The following is a 19761-nucleotide window of genomic DNA, read 5'->3' as shown; positions in this document are numbered from 1 at the left end:
AGTTGGTTAAGCGTCTGCCTTCGGCTCAGGTCATGATCTCAGGGTCCTGGGTTGGAGCCCCAGGTCAGGTTCCCTGCTCAGCGGGGAGCCTGCTTACAGGGAAACTGCTTCTCTCTCTGCCCCTCCCCTCATTCACTCTCTCTTTTCTCTCTCTCTCACTTGAATAAATAAATAAAATCTTTTTTTAAAAAATGTTTATATTGGGCGCCTGGGTGGCTCAGTTGGTTGAGCGACTGCCTTAGGCTCAGGTCATGATCCTGGAGTTCAGGGATCGAGTCCCACATCGGGCTCCCCACTCAGCAGGGAGTCTGCTTCTCCCTCTGACCCTCTTCCCTCTTGTGCTCTCTGTCTCTCATTCTCTCTTTCTCAAGTAAATAAATAAAATCTTAAAAAAAAAGAAGCAAATAAGACTTTTAAAAAATGTATATATTTAAGGCATGCAATACAATCATTTGATATATATATATTGAAACAATTACTATAATCAAGGTAATTTACATTTCTTCTCACATAGTTACCATTTTTCTTTTGTGGTGAGAGCACCTGAAATCAACTCCCTTAGGAAATGTCCAGGGTTTAATGCAATATTATTATTTTTTTTTAAAGATTGTATTTATTTATTTGACAGAGAGAGACACAGCGAGAGAGGGAACATAAACAGGGGGAGTGGGAGAGGGAGAAGCAGGCCTCCCGCCAAGCAGGGAGCCTGATGCGGGGCTCAATCCCAGGAACCTGGGATCATGACCTGAGCTGAAGCCAGACGCTTAATGACTGAGCCACCCAGACGCCCCTAATGCAATATTATTAACTGCAGTCCTCATGCAGGGCATTAGATCTCTAGGTGAAGTCACCCCCCATAACTATAACTGTGTACCCTCTGACAACTGCTCCCCATTTCCCCACCTCCCTGTGCCTGGTGACCATTATTCTACCTATGTTTCATCAGTTTTTCTTTGGCAGAAATTGGAATTCTTGATCTGGGACCCAGGCTACAAAAGCTCACCACATGAAGGGTGAAGGGTCCCATCTCATTTCCAGCCTTAGTTGCTCAGGCCAAGTGTCGAATAGCTCACTCTACCTTAAGGCCCTTGCCAATCTTCTTCTTCATCTGCCTGGCTAATCAAAAGTGGTCCATACACGAAAAACTTGCAGACAGCACTCAAAGGGTGACTGTACCCAACAGCGAATGAGTTCAATGACAAAATGGACTCAATAATAAATATTTCATTAAAGAGATTTTGCTAATAGACACTTTGTAAGCCTCAGTCATATACACAAAACTATTTTTGTGCTTATCTATATCTACAGAGAAAAAGAAAACTAACACATGGGAAATTTCCTTACCTTCTAACTATTTGCTCTCCCTTAGCAATATTGTAAATTGTCCTTTTATAATATACATCCCTTGAAAAGAAAGCACTCTAGCACATGTCACATAATGTGTTGTGCTGAATGTCCATTTGGGATACAATTTTAGAGACTCCAGACAAGAAACACATGGTTCGAAACTCTCCTTCCCTAGACTATTGCCAACATCTGAAAATTTCATCATTAGTCGTTTTGTATCAAAAGTGTAGGGAATAATAATAGTGACAATAATAACACCCACCACTCCCTGACTGCCAAAGGTCTTTAACCATATGATCCCTAAGCCATTCAACAAAGAGAATGGTATTATTAACTCAGTTTGCTATTCAGAAGCCTGAGATACAGAGGGATCGAGCAGCTAACATAAGGTTTTGCAGAAAGTAAAGGCTAGAAAAACCATGTTTTTCCAATATACTATACCCAATCCATGTGGCTATTACTCGAAGGACTAACTCACCAAGCACCAAACCATAGTCCCTGGTAGGCATAGCAGAAAATACCTAGGAGATCATTTGATCCTTCTTGAAATGACACCTTGCAGTTTCTGAAGTGTCCTCTCTTGGGAACTTGGATGAAGCAAAAAATGGAGCCAGTGCAGGAACGCTGCCCAGATTCACTAATAAATCTAGATTTGGTGTTACAGAGAGGACTCTGAACACACAGAGTTTGAAGCCAGCACTGAGTGCTTAGCAGAAGGAAGCAGTACCCCATCACTGGGAGGAAGCTCAGATTGGGAGGTATCTGGTCCTGAACCCAAATGCTGCCAACATCAGTTTAGTCTAAGCTCTAGTCATTATTATTTTTGTAAGAGTTTATTTATTTGTGAGAGAGAGAGAGCACAAGCAGGGGGAGCCACAGGCAGAGGGAGAAGCAGGCTCCCCACAGAGCAAGGAGCCCGAAACGGAACTCAATCCCAGGACCCCAGGATCATGACCTGAGCCGAAGGCAGACACTTAACTGACTGAGCCACCCAGGCATCCCTACACTCTAGTCATTATTGAGACAATAGAAAACCTGGGCTTTTCTCCTACTACATTGAAATTTGTCAGATGCTTATTCTACTCACAAATGATAGCACATTAAGAAAAATGAAACTGATTACAGAATTATTTCTTTAAAACAATAATATCATAAGATCTAGAAGTGAAATTGGGAAATACCACAAACACATGATAAAGCATTTTGTAGTTTCTACTGGGGCTTTAAGAATCAAATGTCGTAGATGGGTAAAAAGGTAAATAAAATGTCCACTCACCTGATGCAACCACCTGGATCACTTTTTCCCAACGTCCATGTGGGAAAGTATGAAGAAAGCAGGAATAGAAGCCAACATCGGACTCAGAGACATTATGAAAGGACAGGGTCATATCATTAGATGCCATGGTGGAATTTAAAAAATAAACCCTATCAGTATAGGATGGTCTTACACTCAAACCATAAGTAGGGCTGAAAATGGCTATGAGTTCTCTGTTTGTTGTATTGATTTTGAGCCATTCCATCTGAGTTAAGGTGTCCAGTGATGAATATATACACTCTAGACTCATATTCTCAGCAAGTTTGACAGTTGTGTCCCAAAACATCTCTTCGCATAGAGCTGAAATACACAACATCACATTTATTCAGTTAGGCTTGATGATTGAAACACCAAATAGATACCTTAAGCTTATTCTAAGCTTTATAAGACCTAGCAAGTTAGCAAATTGAGATCATGCTAAAGGCTAACAGTTTCTACCTTAGTCTAAAAAGGTTTCCACTGCCGATAAGAGGTATTTGTAACTTGTAGATTTCCTAAACAAGTGAGAAATTATCTGAGCCAACTAAAGAGCATTATAAATTCTAAACATGTCACACTATAAGACCAAAAAAGAAGTAAATTTTTTAAATGAAGACATTATCTTTACCTCTGTATACGTGAAGAATAGCCAAGAAGAAAGTAAGATAATCCATCTCTGGAAACCGTTTGGGAGGCTGGTCTATAAAAAAAGACAATTTATATAATGTTACATGCAGAGGCCCAGCACAATGCACTGCTTCCTTCCTCTCAGATATTATCGGTAGTATCTTTCTTCTGAAGTATGAACACAGGAAAAAGGTCTTAGCTTCAAAGTCAGGTTTGCTCTCGCACAAGGATGAGCAGATTTGAATCACTTCTCTCTCTCTCGGGGAAATAGCTTATTTTCAAGCTTTTATTTTCTACAAAGATTCATTCATTGAACAAATCAGCGAATGGCCAGATTCTGCTCTAGGCGATTAGGACACAACAGTAAATTAAAAAAAAAAAAAAAAAAAGTCCTTGCCATCATGGAACTTACATTCTAGTGGGAGAAGACAGAAACTGAAATAAAAAAGTAAAAAATGTAGTAAGTTATATGTGGTAAGTGCACGAGGAAAACACAAAGCAAGAAAGTGGGGATAGGATAGTATGGGTGGCAGTGTTTCTCTTTTAGCAGGAAGGTCCGAGAAGTCTTCACTGAGAACTTGACGTTGGAGCAGAGACTGAAGGGAGGAGGAGAGGGGCCTGGGGTGTCAGGGGTGGGTTTGGAGGCTCCACCAATGTGGACTGTGGCTGGGCATGGCCTTTCTTTTACTTCAACATTTTCATAGACCTCAGACATTTGCTTTGGATTAGATGAAGGGACTGCGGAAGGACCTCCAGTTACAAAAGCATCGAGGCTCAGGACATATACAAATCTACCAATATGGATGATTTCTTTAAACTTTTTATTTTGAAATAGTTACAGAGTCATAGTAATTTGAAAAGATAGTACAGAGAGCACCCTTGTACTCTTCACCCAGTTTCCCCCAATGGTTACATCTTACATAATTATAGTACAATATCAAAATGTGATTGATTTTTTAGGTTCATCAGTGTTCCCTTCCCTCATGTAAAATAACAGTTCAGTTTCTTAAGAACTTGTTAGGAACATATTACTATGTTAGTATAAAAATACATTAATGCCTCTATAGTGAGAGGAATTACATGAATGCATTTGCCCCCTGATGAGAGGGTCAAAATAAAAGGTAGGGAAAAACCGGAAGGGGGGCACAGGAATCACTAAAGACAATGTTGCCTAAGGTCAACTCTGAACCTGGTTTCAATCCCAAAGTTTATCAGTAGGTGTCTACAGTTCAACATCAGTATTTAACCAGGGAACTTTTTCAGGAAGCAAGAAATTAACAGTATGAAATTAGAATGTATACATATGGTACTGTATGGTGCCACCTTATGTTTACACAGCATTCTGTTTTCCACACCTATGATATTATTTGTACCTGTAACAGCTGTATGATACAGTTAGATAAGGTATCTCTGTTTTGCAAGTAATTCAAAAAAATAATCTGTCCAAAATTTTAGTGAGCTGTGCCAGGTACCCTGCCTAGGACCTGGAGGTGCAAGACTTGGTCTCTGCTCCCAAGGCACAGTAGTATATTGGATCAGACAGATTACAGAGGCAGTTTATTATAACAAAACTGATAATTCTACAGAAGTCAAATTTGAGCAAGTATTAGCACAGCCCAGAGAGGGGAAAAGGTTTCATAGGAAAAAATGCACCAGATCCTGGGCTTTCCCACCTAAGACTTTCCAAGTACAGAAGGAAGAGAAGGAGATAAAGACATGACAAGAGAGGAAATTTTAGGGAGACTAGGTGTGACTACGGTCTAGGGGGTGGGAAAGAAACAAAAACAATGTTGGGTCCAAATTGAAAGTATGTTAAATGGCACCCATGGAGAAGTTCAAACCTGGCCATCAGAAATCACAGCATCCTGCTTACATCTGTAACTCCAGCACCAAACACAGTCCCTGGGATACATGCCTATGGCATAAATAAACACAACTCTGACAGCAACACAGAGCCACTAAATATTTTATGGAAGCAAGTGATGTGGACAGTTTTGCATTTTTGAAAGATAACCTGGATGCCTGTAGAGCATGGACTAAGGTAGTAAGGGCATTGAAGATTTATATCTGAGTCAGAAAAATTAATTCCATCCATCAAATCTTAACTACAGGACTTCCTCTTGATAGGTACTGACAAAAAATAAAACTATAAAACCAGAGTTACACCCAGTCCCAAGAATTCCTGAAGCCCTCAAGAAAGTGTCCTCCTAACTGGCCGCCCTTACACTGTGCCCTGCCTAAGAACTGTGTCCCTTCACACACACACACACACACACACACACACACACACACACACACACACACTGTACCTGGAGTGATCTTGTGACAGACATCATATGACCTATACAGTTCAAAATACTTAATATCTTTTATTATCAATAAAGTGAAAAGACAACCTAAAGAATGGGAGAAAATATCTGCAAATCATACATCTGATAAAGGTCTAGGATCCAGAATATGTAAAAAACTCTTACAACTCAACAACAGACAAATAACCCAATTTAAAAATGGGCAAAAAACTTGAATAGACATTTCTCCAAAAAAGATATACAAATGACCAACAAGCACAAGAGAAGTTGCTCAACATCATTAGTCATTAGAAAAAAATGCAAACTGAAACCACAAAGAGACCACTTCATGCTCACTAGGATGGTTATAATCATAAATAAGGAAAATAACAGTGTTGACAAAGGACGTAGTGAAGTTGAAACCCTTGAACACTGCCAGTAGGGATGTAAAATGGTGCAGCTACTGTGGAAAACAGTTTGATTGTTCCTCAAAAAGTTAAACAGAATAACCATATGACCCAGCAATTCCGGTCATGGGTTTATACCCCAAAGAACTGAAAACAGATACTCAAACAAATACTTGTATACCAATGTTCATAGCAACTCTATTCACAAGAGTCAGAAGGTAGAAACAACCCAAATGTCCATCAACAGAAGAATGGATAAACAAATTGTGGTATATCCACACAATGGCATATTATGCAGTTATAAAAAGGAATGAAATACTGATTCAGGCTACAACATGAATGAACCTGAAAACATGATAAGTGAAAGAAGGCAAACACAAAGGGTCACATATTGTAAGATTCCATTTATATGAAACACCCAGAATAAGTAAATCTATAGATTTGATTTGTTGTCAGGGGCTTAAGGGAGAGGAAACCAGGAGTGACTGCTTAAGGTACAGGGTTTTGTTTTGGGACAATGAAAATGGTTTAGAACTTGATAAAGATGGTACTTGCAGAACCACCCTGAATGTATGAAATGCCACTCAACTATACACTTTAATTTTATGTTCTCTGAATTTCACCTCAATAACAAAAATTACTGCTAGTGAATAGCAGGAGTCCAAATGCACCTCTGGTCTTTCCAACTGCACAAGTCACCCGCCACATTTTGCTGTTGGTCTTGCATTTATTGAGAGCACGTGGTCCCTCAACCACCCTGGTCTGCAAATGTACGTTGAGCCTCACAGTACATGCTGAGAATGGAGTCCAGTCCCATGCCTATGCCACAACTTAACAACAGCTAGAAACAGATAATGCAGAAGAACATAGTCCAGGTGGTCAGATAAATGATTCATGATGTAAAGAATCACCAAGTGCTTATTAAATACATGCCAAACATTGCATGCATTTATATTAATGTTAATATATTATTAATGCATATATATATATATATATATATATATATACATGACGTGTGTGTGGTCAGGGTTGGGTAGGTTGGTAGAGGTGCAGGTAGAGGTAAGAGGAACAAAGGGACACAGCAGATCTCTGCTATGTCATACTGGCCACGGCATACTGGCTACAGCATAGTGGCTATGGCATACTGGCCACGGCATACTGGCTATGGCATAGTGGCTGCAGCATAGTGGCTACGGCATAGTGGCTACGGCATACTGGCTACGGCATAGTGGCTACGGCATAGTGGCTACGGCATAGTGGCCACAGCATACTGGCTACGGCATAGTGGCCACGGCATACTGGCTACGGCATACTGGCCACGGCATAGTGGCCACGGCATACTGGCCACGGCATAGTGGCCACGGCATACTGGCTACGGCATAGTGGCCACGGCATACTGGCCACGGCATAGTGGCTACGGCATAGTGGCCACGGCATACTGGCTACGGCATACTGGCTATGGCATACTGGCTACGGCATACTGGCTATGGCATACTGGCTATGGCATACTGGCTACGGATCCAACAAGCATTAGATGCAACATAGCATCATCCACTCCCAGAGGCTCCAAAGTCCTCAGTGAGCTTCCTCCCCTAGCAGCAAAGAATCAGGGTTATGGGAGGATTATGAGAAAAGGGGAATGAACTGATAATAGTGTGCGGTGACCCCTTCATTCCCAAGGCATCCAAAGCCAAGTTAGTGGGAGAGATGAAGAGAGCAGATGTGTGCTTTCATTCTGTGGTGACTAAAATTGGGGGCCCTGAAGGCTATAGATCCAAACGGAAGGTGCAAAAAGACATGCAGCCGAAGATAAAGTTCAGCTGTTACAACTTTGCTAAGGACGAACCCTATTTATCAGCATCTAACCAAAGACAAATAAAGACTGCGCTTGAGTTATTCCTGTTGTGTAGGGAGCCATTTTTTGCATGATTTATGAAGGAATTTTGGCTTGAGGTTTTTTCTAATAGAGCTGTCTGTATAAAAGAGCTTCATCCTCAAGGAAGTCATTAATCAAAATATTACTGGACTTCTCCCCTATCGAACAGGTCTCAGCTAAACACATAAGTATGAAATTCATCTCATGAGTTTGCCTCACACCACATACTCCTGGGTGACCTGGGTTGGGTGACAGCCTTCAGACATGCAGTCCCCTTCCCTTAGGCTGTCCACACACACAAACATTCTCTCTCTCCTCAGCTTCATTGCTTCTGCTATCTGTAACATGTTCCGCTTTCCCAGATGTCTGCTTTTCCTGGACAATGGGAGGATTCTAGTCTCTACCCAGTTACCCAAGTAGGTAACCTTCCCCGTGTCATGGGGAACCAACAGACGTGTATGCTGGAGAAGCCGCTCCTACTCTGTTCCCGTTCCACTCTTGCTCAGACAACTGCTGACATGCCAAGGGCTGCAAAATGAAAAGCCTGTGCTAGACTTTGAGAAGAAGGGACTGAGGCTGGGAAGATCTGAGGTATTCCTCCTTTTTTTTTTCCCGCAGATGTGAGAGTTTGTATGCCTTTGGCTGGGATGCCCTTGTCGTTGTGAGGCTCCTCCTTCCAGCAAGACTTCAACAGGAGTGTTTTAGTCTAGGTTCCTGCTCCCTGCCTCAAAGTGTCGCCTCAAGAGAACGTTACCAATGAAGGACCTGTGATTTCCCTCAGACTGCTAGGCCCTTCGAACTTCGGCAAGTCACAGAGCTGCCCCAGACGTTAGATTACCTTTGGGGGACCATCCATAAAGGACTCACTTCCATTCAAAGCAGAGACTTCAGTTTCGCTTCAGTAGAGATCCTCCAGGACAGGGTTCTGCCAACTGTGGCTCATGGGCCAAATCCAGCCTACTTTTTGACCCCTTATAAATAGTCCATTTGGACTCGGCCACGCTCACTTGCTTACACATTGCCCATGGCTGTTTTTGTGTTCTGATGAGTAGCTGCAAAGAGACTACAAGGCCGACAAAGCTGACAATAGGAACTGTGTGATCCATGACAGAGAAAGGTCGCCAACCCCTGCACAGGGTAATAAAGACCTAGCTAGCGAGCATTTATTATTTAAGTACATCCTTGCTTGGTCTTGCCTGAAGGAAGGAAGGTTAAGCCTGATAGTGTGGACACTAGTAAAATTAGCTCAATTTTCTTATTCTCAAGGACCATGCCATCAGACTGACTACACATACAATTCTTCTAGAAAGGACCTAAATGACACTCTTTTGCTGAACTGTGCCCATCGCTGAACTTACAGGTTCACAGGACATCAGCCATCAAGCCAATGACAGCTCTTTTCCTGATGAACCTACTTGACACCATTTCATCTACAGTCTCCAATCCGCTGCACAAGATTGACCTTAAAATTGTGAACTCAGCCACATCCACTCTTTTTTTCTAGAAGGTTCCTAACCTTGAGATGTTCGTTCTGCTCACTCTCTCCTTTCCTGCCATGTGTCTGCTTCGGGGCTTCCTGTTTGCCGTGGCCTCCTTACCTCACCCCTTCTCATCACCGGCGATCTCCCTGCTCTCCTCCCTTGGTTGGCATGGCAGGAGCGGCCAGGGCTTTTGTCCCAGAGCCAGGAGCTCTTGGGCTCTTCTCTCTTCCAGAGCTCCTCCAGGTGGGGGCTGAAGTAAAGCACTAATATTTCATTAAGCAGGGCTTTTTGGAGGATTAAAACCAGTCAAGGAGTGTACCTGCTTCACCACTGTAGCTACTCAGACTCATTCTACATTCACATTGGGTTCTGTTCCTCTCTTCCCCACCCCCCTAAAATTTTACCATTGGAAATGATGTGCTTCTCATCCTCTGTTCTAACTCTTAACTCAAAAGTACACACAAAAACTTTCAGTTGGTTGCTTTGCCTTTTCTTCCCCATTTGTTTTCCTGCCAATCAAAGCACTTCATATTCGGAAGTCTCTGAAGTGCACGCTGCTTCTTATCTCTGTCCGAATCTGAGTGTGTTTCCATCCTGCCTTCTAGATACTCTTTTTTTGTGTGTTTTAATCTCCCACTCTGACACAGAAAGCACACAAGTTGGCATTTGCCAAGAACTCTCCCTGCAAGTTTAGCAGCTTCTATGTCTTCAATACACAACCACTTCTAAGTTGTTCCAGAGGACCACAGAAGTAGTTTTATTTGTTCTTTGGATTCCTAGGTAATGGAGATGCCCTGTCAGTTAAACCACCATGAGGGACTATGGCTGAGGTGCAGATGGGACAGTTCACAGAGATGCTAGGCAGAAAGGCCAGGGTCTGAGGAGGAGAAGGCAGTTCTGAAGGCCAGCCAGGCCGCACATTTCCATACGCATCACGCGTGCAGGGCTGGCCTCTTCTACAGACCACATGTGTGTCTGAAAGCATGGAAGAAAAAAATACAGGGGCACCTGGATGGTTCAGTCGGTTGAGTGTCTGACTTTTTTTTTTTTAAAGATTTTATTTATTTATTTTTACACAGAGAGAGAGACAGCAAGAGAGGAAACACAAGCAGTGGGAGTGGGAGAGGGAGAAGCAGGCTTCCCAAGGAGCAGGGAGCTGGATGTGGGGCTCGATCCCAGGACCCTGGGACCATGACCCGAGCCAAAGGCAGATGCCTAATGACTGAGCCACTCAGGCGCCCCGAGTGTCTGACTCTTGATTTCAGCTCAGGTCATGATCTCAGGGTCATGGGATCAAGCCCCGCATCAGGCTCTGTGTTGTCTGGATCCTGCTTAAGATTCTCTCTCCTTCTCCCTCTGCCTCTCGCCCCCACTCTCATTCTCTCTCTCAGAAAGAAAAGAAGAAAGAAAGAAAGAAAGAAGAAAGAAAGAAAGAAAGAAAGAAAGAAAGAAAGAAAGAAAGAAAGAAAGAAAGAAAGAAGGAAAGAAAAAGAGAAGCTGTCTTTCATTGCACAAAAAATTCTTGAGGACTTATTGTGGGGCAGAGAAGGCCTCTCAAAGATATGACTCATGTCACTCTCTTCATTACATCACCATCCTCAAAAGAATATCCAAACTTCTTACTGACTTACAAGGCTGGACAAGATTGATCTCTATCATTTTTCCAGCCTCATGTCTGACACTTTGCTCACCTGCATTCTCCACTCCAGACCCACCTGACAGGGCAGAGGATTTGCACATGGGGTTCCTTTGCTTTGAGTTCTCTTATGCCCTCACATAGGGAGGCCTCAGCTCAGACATCCCTTATTGGGTACCCTACGTGAGCCTCCCATGCCTGGGGCAGGTGTTCCTCTTGTGAGTTCCTTAAGAACCCCAGATAATCCTTACTGACTTTGTAACTGCCCATTTATTTGCTGCATTTCCTATGATAGCCTAATAAACCCCTTCAAGTTGAGGATAAGGTCTTGTTGACTGCTCTAACCACAGAGCCTTGCATGGCACCCAGCATGCTGTGGGTGTTTATTAGATCATTATTTGTTGAAAGCAAGTGAAGGAATGGCTTCTACCTATGAGGTTTCACCGTAGGTGACCAAATGCTCGTCAAAACCCAGAGGCCATCCTGTTTCCAGTGTGTGTTTTTTTCTTTTCCCCATCTTTCTATTTCTCCAATGAATAAGACAAAAAAATAGCCTCGATCCAAAAGGCACATAAATTTTTGCAGGACAAACTTGAAGACAAACGTTCCTGATTGGGGCCAACTCTTTCTCAAAATGATTCAATGGGCCCTGAACTGAACCTCAAACACTGGCTGAAACAGTCACTGTCTACCCAAATGATTCACATCACACTGAATGTCAGAGCCTATTTCAACAGTAGATGCCACTTACATCTATGGGGTCCAGGCTTAAAAACTGGTTTTGCTTACTCCCTGACTTACAAATCCAGATTTATATAGGCTAGGTGCTTTTCCTAAATTTCTCAATCTTTTATAATCACTTCCTAATTCATCATCCACCTGCAAAATAACACACACACACATCATATCCCATTATAAAGTTACCACTAATATTAAGAAAGTAAGAATGGAGACAGCTTTTTGGTTTTTCTGTAGGGTCTATCACTTCTGGTTTCTTTATTCTTCTTGGAGTTCTTGAAATCTTGCAGTATAAAGAACCTAAGAATTAGCTTTGTATCTGTTCCTGAGGGATACAGGCATCCCACTATCTTGGCACCAAGAAGGCAACATTGTTCTCCCCAACATAAAGCTACATAATCTTACGAAGCAATTAGGGGAGATGCATGATCAATAATGAATCCCCAAACAAATAAAACATCCTGAGACAAACGAAAGTGCGTTACACATCCAGAGAATGGTTGTCCTGTGTTCCAACCAGGAGAACAAATGGAGGTGAAGACAAGGAAAATTAGTGGGGCAGAATGAAGATTATCTACTGCTCACAGAGATGAACAAAATTCCTCCCTCCAGTGTTTTTTAGTGACCCTTATTAAGAGCCTTTTCAACAGTTTAAAAGTAAAAATACTCTTTAACATTACCATTTGTTGACAGAAATAGGAAAAGCAGCTAAAATCATCACATCACTGGAACGGAGTCTTACATTAGCTACTTCCTGCCTCTCTGGGGTCACCAGGGCACCAACTTGTTATTCTAACACATGGTAAGTAAAGGGAAGAGCAAGCATTTATCCTGCCTTCCCCATACAAATTGCATTTCAGGGTGACCTAAGTTTCTTTTTATAGAAAAATGCAGCTACTAAGTGGAAAAACAATAATAGATATTATTTTTAATTGCTATTCTGTTACTCCTATTAAAATAATAGATGGAGACCATTGTTACTAGATGTTAAAGCCATTAGGTGGAAGGTTAATGGGAACTCCATAATGAAATATATTGCTGATTGCCAATACATGAGCCCTCTGATCAACCCTAACCTCACACTAAAATAGTACAACCAGACAGCTGGGGATTCGGTGATACAGCAGGAAGAAAACAGCACCACCCAGGAAGATCTCTTACCAAAGTAACTGAACTGAATGCAGCCCAGCCTCTAGTAATGTCTAGGAGATACAGGGAAGAGAAGAGAAGTTAAGAGCACCATGAGGAAGCAAGAAGTACTACAGAATAAATGTCTTGGGTTCTCAATAAACAAATGGCAATTATGATTCACATAAGAAAATATAACCAGGCCAGTAAATGCCAAAAGATGCTTAACAACCTTAAATATCCTTTCCTATAAAAACTCAGAGTAATTTTGGAATTTAACTAGCATAATAAAGAACACTGGTTGGAAACTAATGTCAGACTTAATGGTAAAACCCTGGAGGAATCTTGGTTAAATTCCTAAGACAAGAATGACCACTATCACTGCCAATATTTAACATTGCCCTGGAAGTTTTAACTGACATTATAGGGTAAAAAAAAAAAAAAAAAGAGTAAGAATTGTAAATATTGAAGAATTATTTTGACTCTATTATTACTTGTAGATGATTAACCTAGAGAACACAAAAGAATCAAATAAAAAAAGAACTGATAAAACAATAAAGCATCGAGCAAAATAGTTTTGTAAGACTCAACACCTTTATTTTGTCATATCCAAATTAGAAGCAAAAAGTAAACATGTATAAATATATAAGAATGTGCCTTAAGAATTTGTAGCAATTATACAAAACCTATATATTGTATCAAAGGAAGTAATATAGGCCTTGAATAAAAGGTAATATATTATGTTCCTCTAGGACAAGATCCAATTTGGTGAAAACACATCAAAAAATTTTTATTTACCTGAAATTTAATAATCTCTTACAACTTTGAATAGGTCAGGTTGTGAAAGACTTCATGACCACACTCTAGAAGAGATGGTGAAGGCCATGGGAGGCAGCAGGGTGCTTTTCCTCAGCATTAGTATGGTTTATGTGTATGAATGTTCACAGAATAGAGATGTTCTTGATGAGCAAAAGTTTTTTTAAATGCATAACAGCAAACTGCATTTTTTTTATAGTAGGCTCCATGCCCAGCATGGAGCCCAATGTAGGGCCTGACTCACAACCCTGAGATCAAGACCTGAGCTGAGATCAAGAGTCGGACCTTAATCGGCTGAGCCATCCAGACACTCTGCAAACTTCATTTTTAATAATAAGAAAAATGAAGTAAGGCACCTTGCAGTACCACATATTAAAAAGTATGATATAGCTAACAATGTTAAAGTGTTTTATTCTTTAAGAATTGAGAGTTCAAAAGCAGACCCAAAGAATTACAGATTTTCAGGGGTAGAGATTCGAATACAGCTAGACGAAAGAAGAGCATTCGTGCCGTGAAACAGTGGCTGAGTGCATGGTCCTGGCCAAATGCTGGGGAGCCAAGAAGTCCTGAGAGAACGTCCCTCTCAGGGTCTTGTCAGGCCAACACCATCCTCTGCATTGTATCTAATGCCCTACTTTCTCCAGTGGAACGCATGTGGGCCGAGGCTTCCATCACCGTGGTCTGTACATTAGAAAAATATACCCACTTCACTTCTGCAATAAGAAGACATTCAGATGTGGGAGATGATATTTGCAAATGACATATCAGATAAAGGGCTAGTATCCAAAATCTGTAAAGAACTTATCACACTCAACACCCAAAGAACAAATAATCCAATCAAGAAATAGACAGAAGACATAAACAGACATTTCTGCAAAGAAGACATCCAAATGGCCAACAGACACATGAAAAAGTGCTCAACATCGCTCAGCATCAGGGAAAACCAAATCAAAACCTTAATGAGATACCACCTCACACCTGTCAGAATGGCTAAAATTAACACATCAGGAAACGACAGATGTTGGCGGGGATGTGGAGAAAGGGGAACCCTCCTACACTGTTGGTGGGAATGCAAGCTGGTGCAACCGCTCTGGAAGAGTATGGACGTTCCTCAAACAGTTGAAAATAGAGCTACCGTACAACCCAGCAATTGTACTACTGGGTATTTACCCCAAAGATACAAATGTAGTGATCCGAAGGGGTACGTGCACCCCAATGTTTATAGCTGCAATGTCCACAATAGCCAAACTGTGGAAAGAGCCGATGTCCATCGACAGATGAATAGATAAAGAAGATGTGAGATAGATAGATGATAGATAGATAGATAGATAAATAGATAGATAGATAGATAGATATAATGGAATATTATGCAGCCATCAAAAAATGAAATCTTGCCATTTGCAATGACGTGGATGGAATTAGAGGGTATTATGCTAAGCAAAATAAGTCAATCAGAGAAAGACAAGTATCATATGATCTTACTGATATGAGGAATTTGAGAAACAGGACAGAGGATCATAGGGGAAGGAAGGGAAAGATGAAACAAGACGAAAATAGAGCGGGAGACAAACCATAAGAGACTCTTCATCTCAGGAAACAAACAGAGGGCTGCTGGAATGGAGAGGGGGTGGGAGGGATGGGGTGGCTGGGTGATGGACACTGGGGAGGGTAAGTACTATGGTGAATTGTGTAAGACTGATGAATCACAGACCTGTACCCCTGAAACAAATAATACATTATATGTTAATTTAAAAATTAAAAAAAGAAAAAGAAAAAAAAAGAAGACATTCAGATGTTACAGTATGCTGATTAGAAATGGCAGCCATGGCAAACCATAAGAAGATGGAAAATAAGAAAAATGTGGTCACCAACAGAGATCTTGGGGAATTATGCAGGTACCAACCACAGAAACCCAGAAACAGCACTCTCTGAGGCAGCCCACTGAACTCCTTTAGCCAAAGGCCCTATTACTGAAAAATGTTATTTATTCAATGAGAACAAATGGTGTGCTTGTAATTTACACAATGGTTAGGAATTAAAGGTACCGCTTACCTAAAATATAAAGATGGTTTAGTGACCTTATGTGGCCAGTGGCCATTCTGAATGGAAACCAGGATCCCTTCAACGACTTCAAAACAAATTTACCTCCACTGGGCAGGAGGGAATCTGTTTTGTTCCTTTGTTTGGTCACACAACAGTAAGAATATCTGTACAGGCATCATGTTGCTGTTCTGATAGAATCAGGCTTGAAATAATAAGCAGCAAACCAGACATATACCAAATACAGAATGTTTTCATCCCAGGCCCCTCCTGCTGAAGAGTGAGGTAGTGAAAGAAGTAATTAGATCTGTGGCAGAAGCTCAACTTGTCCAAGAAGCCAGAGTAAGCCTCATTCAGGAAGAATATCAAGAATATTGCCAAGCCAAGGAGAGTCCTGTACATACTTATGGAAAAAAGAAGCCTAGCTCTCCCGGATGCTTCAAATAATTATGGAATATAAAATACTCTCTTCATTAAAATGGCCTTGTCTTATGTGAATGTTTTACCTTCTTTTCCACATTAACATCTAATTTTCTCTGTCACCCAGTGTTCTAGTTGATGAAAATTGGGTAGATATTTCACATGTGTAAAATGTTTTCTCATAATTAATTAAAGTTGCATTAAATAAAGTATAATTAGGTCACATGGAAAAAGATTTTTCAGTAATGAATAGAGTGAATGGTTGCTCTGTAAGTCAGGTTGTCAACACCCCCTTTTTTTTTATAAATCCAGAATTAATTTTGGGTTAAAAAAAGAATTACAGATTTTTAGCTTATGATAATGGTGACATTTCAGTTCAGCAGGGAAAGGATGGCTTGTCTGCCACACGGTATCAGAGAAGCTGACTTACCAGTGGGAAAAGCTGAAGTCAGCTCCACAGGGTCATTGGCCATTCCCTGGGCAGTACAACCTCTACAGACCTGCTTGCAGCTTGCATCTGGCCAAAGCACCTAGGCTCTGCCAAGTACATCTACACCCTAAGAATTCACCTCTGAAGCCTGGGAGTGCAGCAGGAAAGCAGTGGGGCTACCAGGCCCTTCTGGCAGGAGGTGTGCGGGTTTGTGGGCGCTCGAGCTCTGCCAGCAGCAGTGAAGCGGGCAACCTGGTGTGTGCAGTGGCAGACAACAGTGCCTGGGCCCAAGCACAACTGCAGGGATGTGCTCACCAGGCCCAGTGGGCGGCCCTGGGGGACGTGTGGTAGGCCTAGGTGCACTGAACAAGCTTCTCCCCACCCACTCATTCTGCTCTGAGTCCCATGTCCTTCCAATAAGCTGCTTCCTTCTCAACTTAGAGGAAAGTACTTTGGGAAGTTACAACTAAGAACCCTGATCAATACACTAACCTGTTACAGCAGGATATATATCAAATGTATTAATAATTTGAATAAGAAAAATATTCTAAAAATTGGAGAATATGCTTTATAAGCCTGAGGACAGAGATGGATTTTTGACTATGACATTACATATATTTATATAAAATATATTAAGATACATATATATTAAGGTATATATATCTTATACCAAAGTCAGGGAAAATGTGGTAGCTTTTTCTACATAAAAATTTAAAACTATGGGGGCATGTGGACGATGCAGCCGGTTAAGCATCCAACTCTTGGTTTCAGCTCAGGTCGTGGTATCTGGGTCATGAAATCGAGCCCTGCATCAGGCTCCATACTCAGCGGGGATTCTGCTTAAGATTCTCTCTCTCCCTTTCCCTCTGCACCCCACCCCACTTGCTCTCTCTCTCTCTAAAATAAATAAATAAATCTTAAAAGAAAAACCTTAAGTATCTTATGGTTTTGGGTGCAATTGTAAATGGGATCAACTCCTCAATTTCTCTTTCATCTGTCTTGTTGGTGTATAAAAATGCCACTGATTTCTGTGCATTGATTTGGTATCCTGCCACTTTACTGAATTCCTGTATGAGTTCTAGTGTTTTGGGGCAGAGTCTTTTGGGTTTTCCACATAAAGTATCATATCATCTGCAAAGAGAGTTTGACTTCTTCTTTGCCGATTAGGATGCTTTTTACTTCTTTTTGTTGTCTGATTGCTGTGGCCTGGATTTCTAATATTATACAGTGGTGATAGTGGACATCCCTGCCGTGTTCCTGACCTTAGGGGGAAAGCTCTCAGTTTTTCCCCATCGAGAATGATATTCGCTGTAGGTTTTTCATAGATGGCTTTTATGATATTGAGGTATGTACCCTCTCATCCCTATACTCTGAAGAGTTTTGATCAGGAAAGGATGTTGTACTTTGTCAATGCTTTTTCTGCATCTATTGAGAGGATCATATGGTTCTTGTTCTTTCTTTTATCAATGTACTGTATCACATTGATTGATTTGCGGATGTTGAACCAACCTTGCAGCCCAGGAATAAATCCCACTTGGTTGTGGTGAATAATCCTTTTAATGTACTGTTGGATCCTATTGGCTAGTATTTTGGTGAGAATTTTTGCATCCATGTTCATCAGGGATATTGGTCTGTAATTCTCCTTTTTGATGGGGTCTTTGGTTTTGGGATCAAGGTAATGGTGGCCTCACAAAATGAGTCTGGAAGTTTTCCTTCCATTTCTATTTTTTTGGAACAGTTTCAGAAGAATAGGTATTAATTCTTCTTTAAATGTTTGGTAGAATTCCCCTGGGAAGCCATCCAGCCCTGAGCTCTTGTTTCTTGGGAGATTTTTGATGACTGCTTCAATTTCCTTAGTGGTTATAGGTCTGTTCAGGTTTTCTATTTCTTCCTGGTTCAGTTTTGGTAGTTGATACATCTCTAGGAATGCATCCATTTCTTCCAGATTATCTAATTTGCTGGCATATAGTTGCTCATAATACATTTGTAAATCTAACCAAAGAGGTAAAGAATCTGTACTCAGAAAACTGTAAAACACTTATCAAAGAAATTGAGGAAGACACAAAGAAATGAAAAACCTCCCATGCTCATGGATTGGAAGAACAAATATTGTGATGATGTCAATGCTACCTAGAGCAATCTACACATCCAATGCAATCGCTATCAAAATACCATCTACTTTTTTCAAAGAAATGGAACAAATAATCCTAAAATTTGTATGGAACCAGAAAAGACCCCAACTAGCCAGAGGAATGTTGAAAAAGAAAAGCAAAGCTGGTGGCATCCCAATTCCGGACTTCAAGCTCTATTACAAAGCTATAATCATCAAGACAGTATGGTACTGGGACAAAAACAGACACATAGATCAATGGAACAGAATAGAGAGCTCAGAAATGGACCCTCAACTCTATGGTCAACTCATCTTCGACAAAGCAGGAAAGAATGTCCAATGGAAAAAGACAGTCTCTTCAACAAATGGTGTTGGGAAAATTGGACAGCCACATGCAGAAGAATGAAACTGGACCATTTCCTTACACCACACACAAAAATAGACTCCAAATGGTTGAAAGACCTCAATGTGAGACAGGAGTCCATCAAAATCCTAAAGAAGAACTCAGGCAGCAACCTCCTCGACCTCAGCCACAGCAACTTCTTCCTAGAAACATCGCCAAAGGCAAGGGAAGCAAGGGCAAAAATGAACTCTTGGGCCTTCATCACGATAAAAAGCTTCTGCACAGCAAAGGAAACAGTCAACAAGACCAAAAGACAACCAACAGAATGGGAGAAGATATTTGCAAATGACATATCAGATAAAGGGCTAGTATCCAAAATCTATAAAGAATTTATCAAACTCAACACCCAAAGAACAACTAATCCAATCAAGAAATGGGCAGAAGACATGAACAGACATTTTTCCAAAGAAGACATCCAAATGGCCAACAGACACATGAGAAAGTGCTCAACATCGCTCGGCATCAGGGAAATCCAAATCAAAACCTCAATGAGATACCACCTCACACCAGTCAGAATGGCTAAAATTAACAAGTCAGGAAATGACAGATGTTGGCAGGGATGCGGAGAAAGGGGAACCCTCCTACCCTATTGGTGGGAATGCAAGCTGGTGCAGCCACTCTGGAAAACAGTATGGAGGTTCCTCAAAAAGTTGAAAATAGAGCTACCGTACAACCCAGCAATTGCACTACTGGGTATTTACCCCAAAGATACAAATGTAG

The 19761-nt window shown here is 41.2% G+C and overlaps 1 protein-coding gene across 5 annotated transcripts in view; it reads right to left on the bottom strand.

Annotated features, from left to right (window-relative positions):
- The window catches only part of CD226 (CD226 molecule), a 91585-nt gene that overhangs the window by 65367 nt on the left and 6457 nt on the right, over positions 1 to 19761 (bottom strand). For 2 of the 5 annotated variants that reach the window (XM_025886626.2, XM_025886624.2), the window contains exons 2-3: positions 3270 to 3341; positions 2624 to 2962 (exon numbers count right to left, since the gene is read on the bottom strand). In XM_025886626.2, the coding sequence (XP_025742411.1) occupies positions 2624 to 2962; positions 3270 to 3341 (411 nt within the window). Of the gene's footprint in view, positions 1 to 1825; positions 2126 to 2623; positions 2963 to 3269; positions 3342 to 8677; positions 8697 to 19761 lie in introns of those variants that run through there. The other 3 variants (XM_025886625.2, XM_073898064.1, XM_073898063.1) reach the window with 3 other exon arrangements.

The sequence above is a fragment of the Callorhinus ursinus genome, unplaced genomic scaffold (genome assembly GCF_003265705.2).
Source record: "Callorhinus ursinus isolate GAN/ISIS: 27379988/994484 unplaced genomic scaffold, GSC_fseal_2.0 scaffold11, whole genome shotgun sequence".
In the NCBI taxonomy this organism is placed as follows: domain Eukaryota; kingdom Metazoa; phylum Chordata; class Mammalia; order Carnivora; family Otariidae; genus Callorhinus; species Callorhinus ursinus.
The sequence above is the reverse complement of the archived record's forward strand: the minus strand, read 5'-3'. Positions and strand labels throughout refer to the sequence as shown.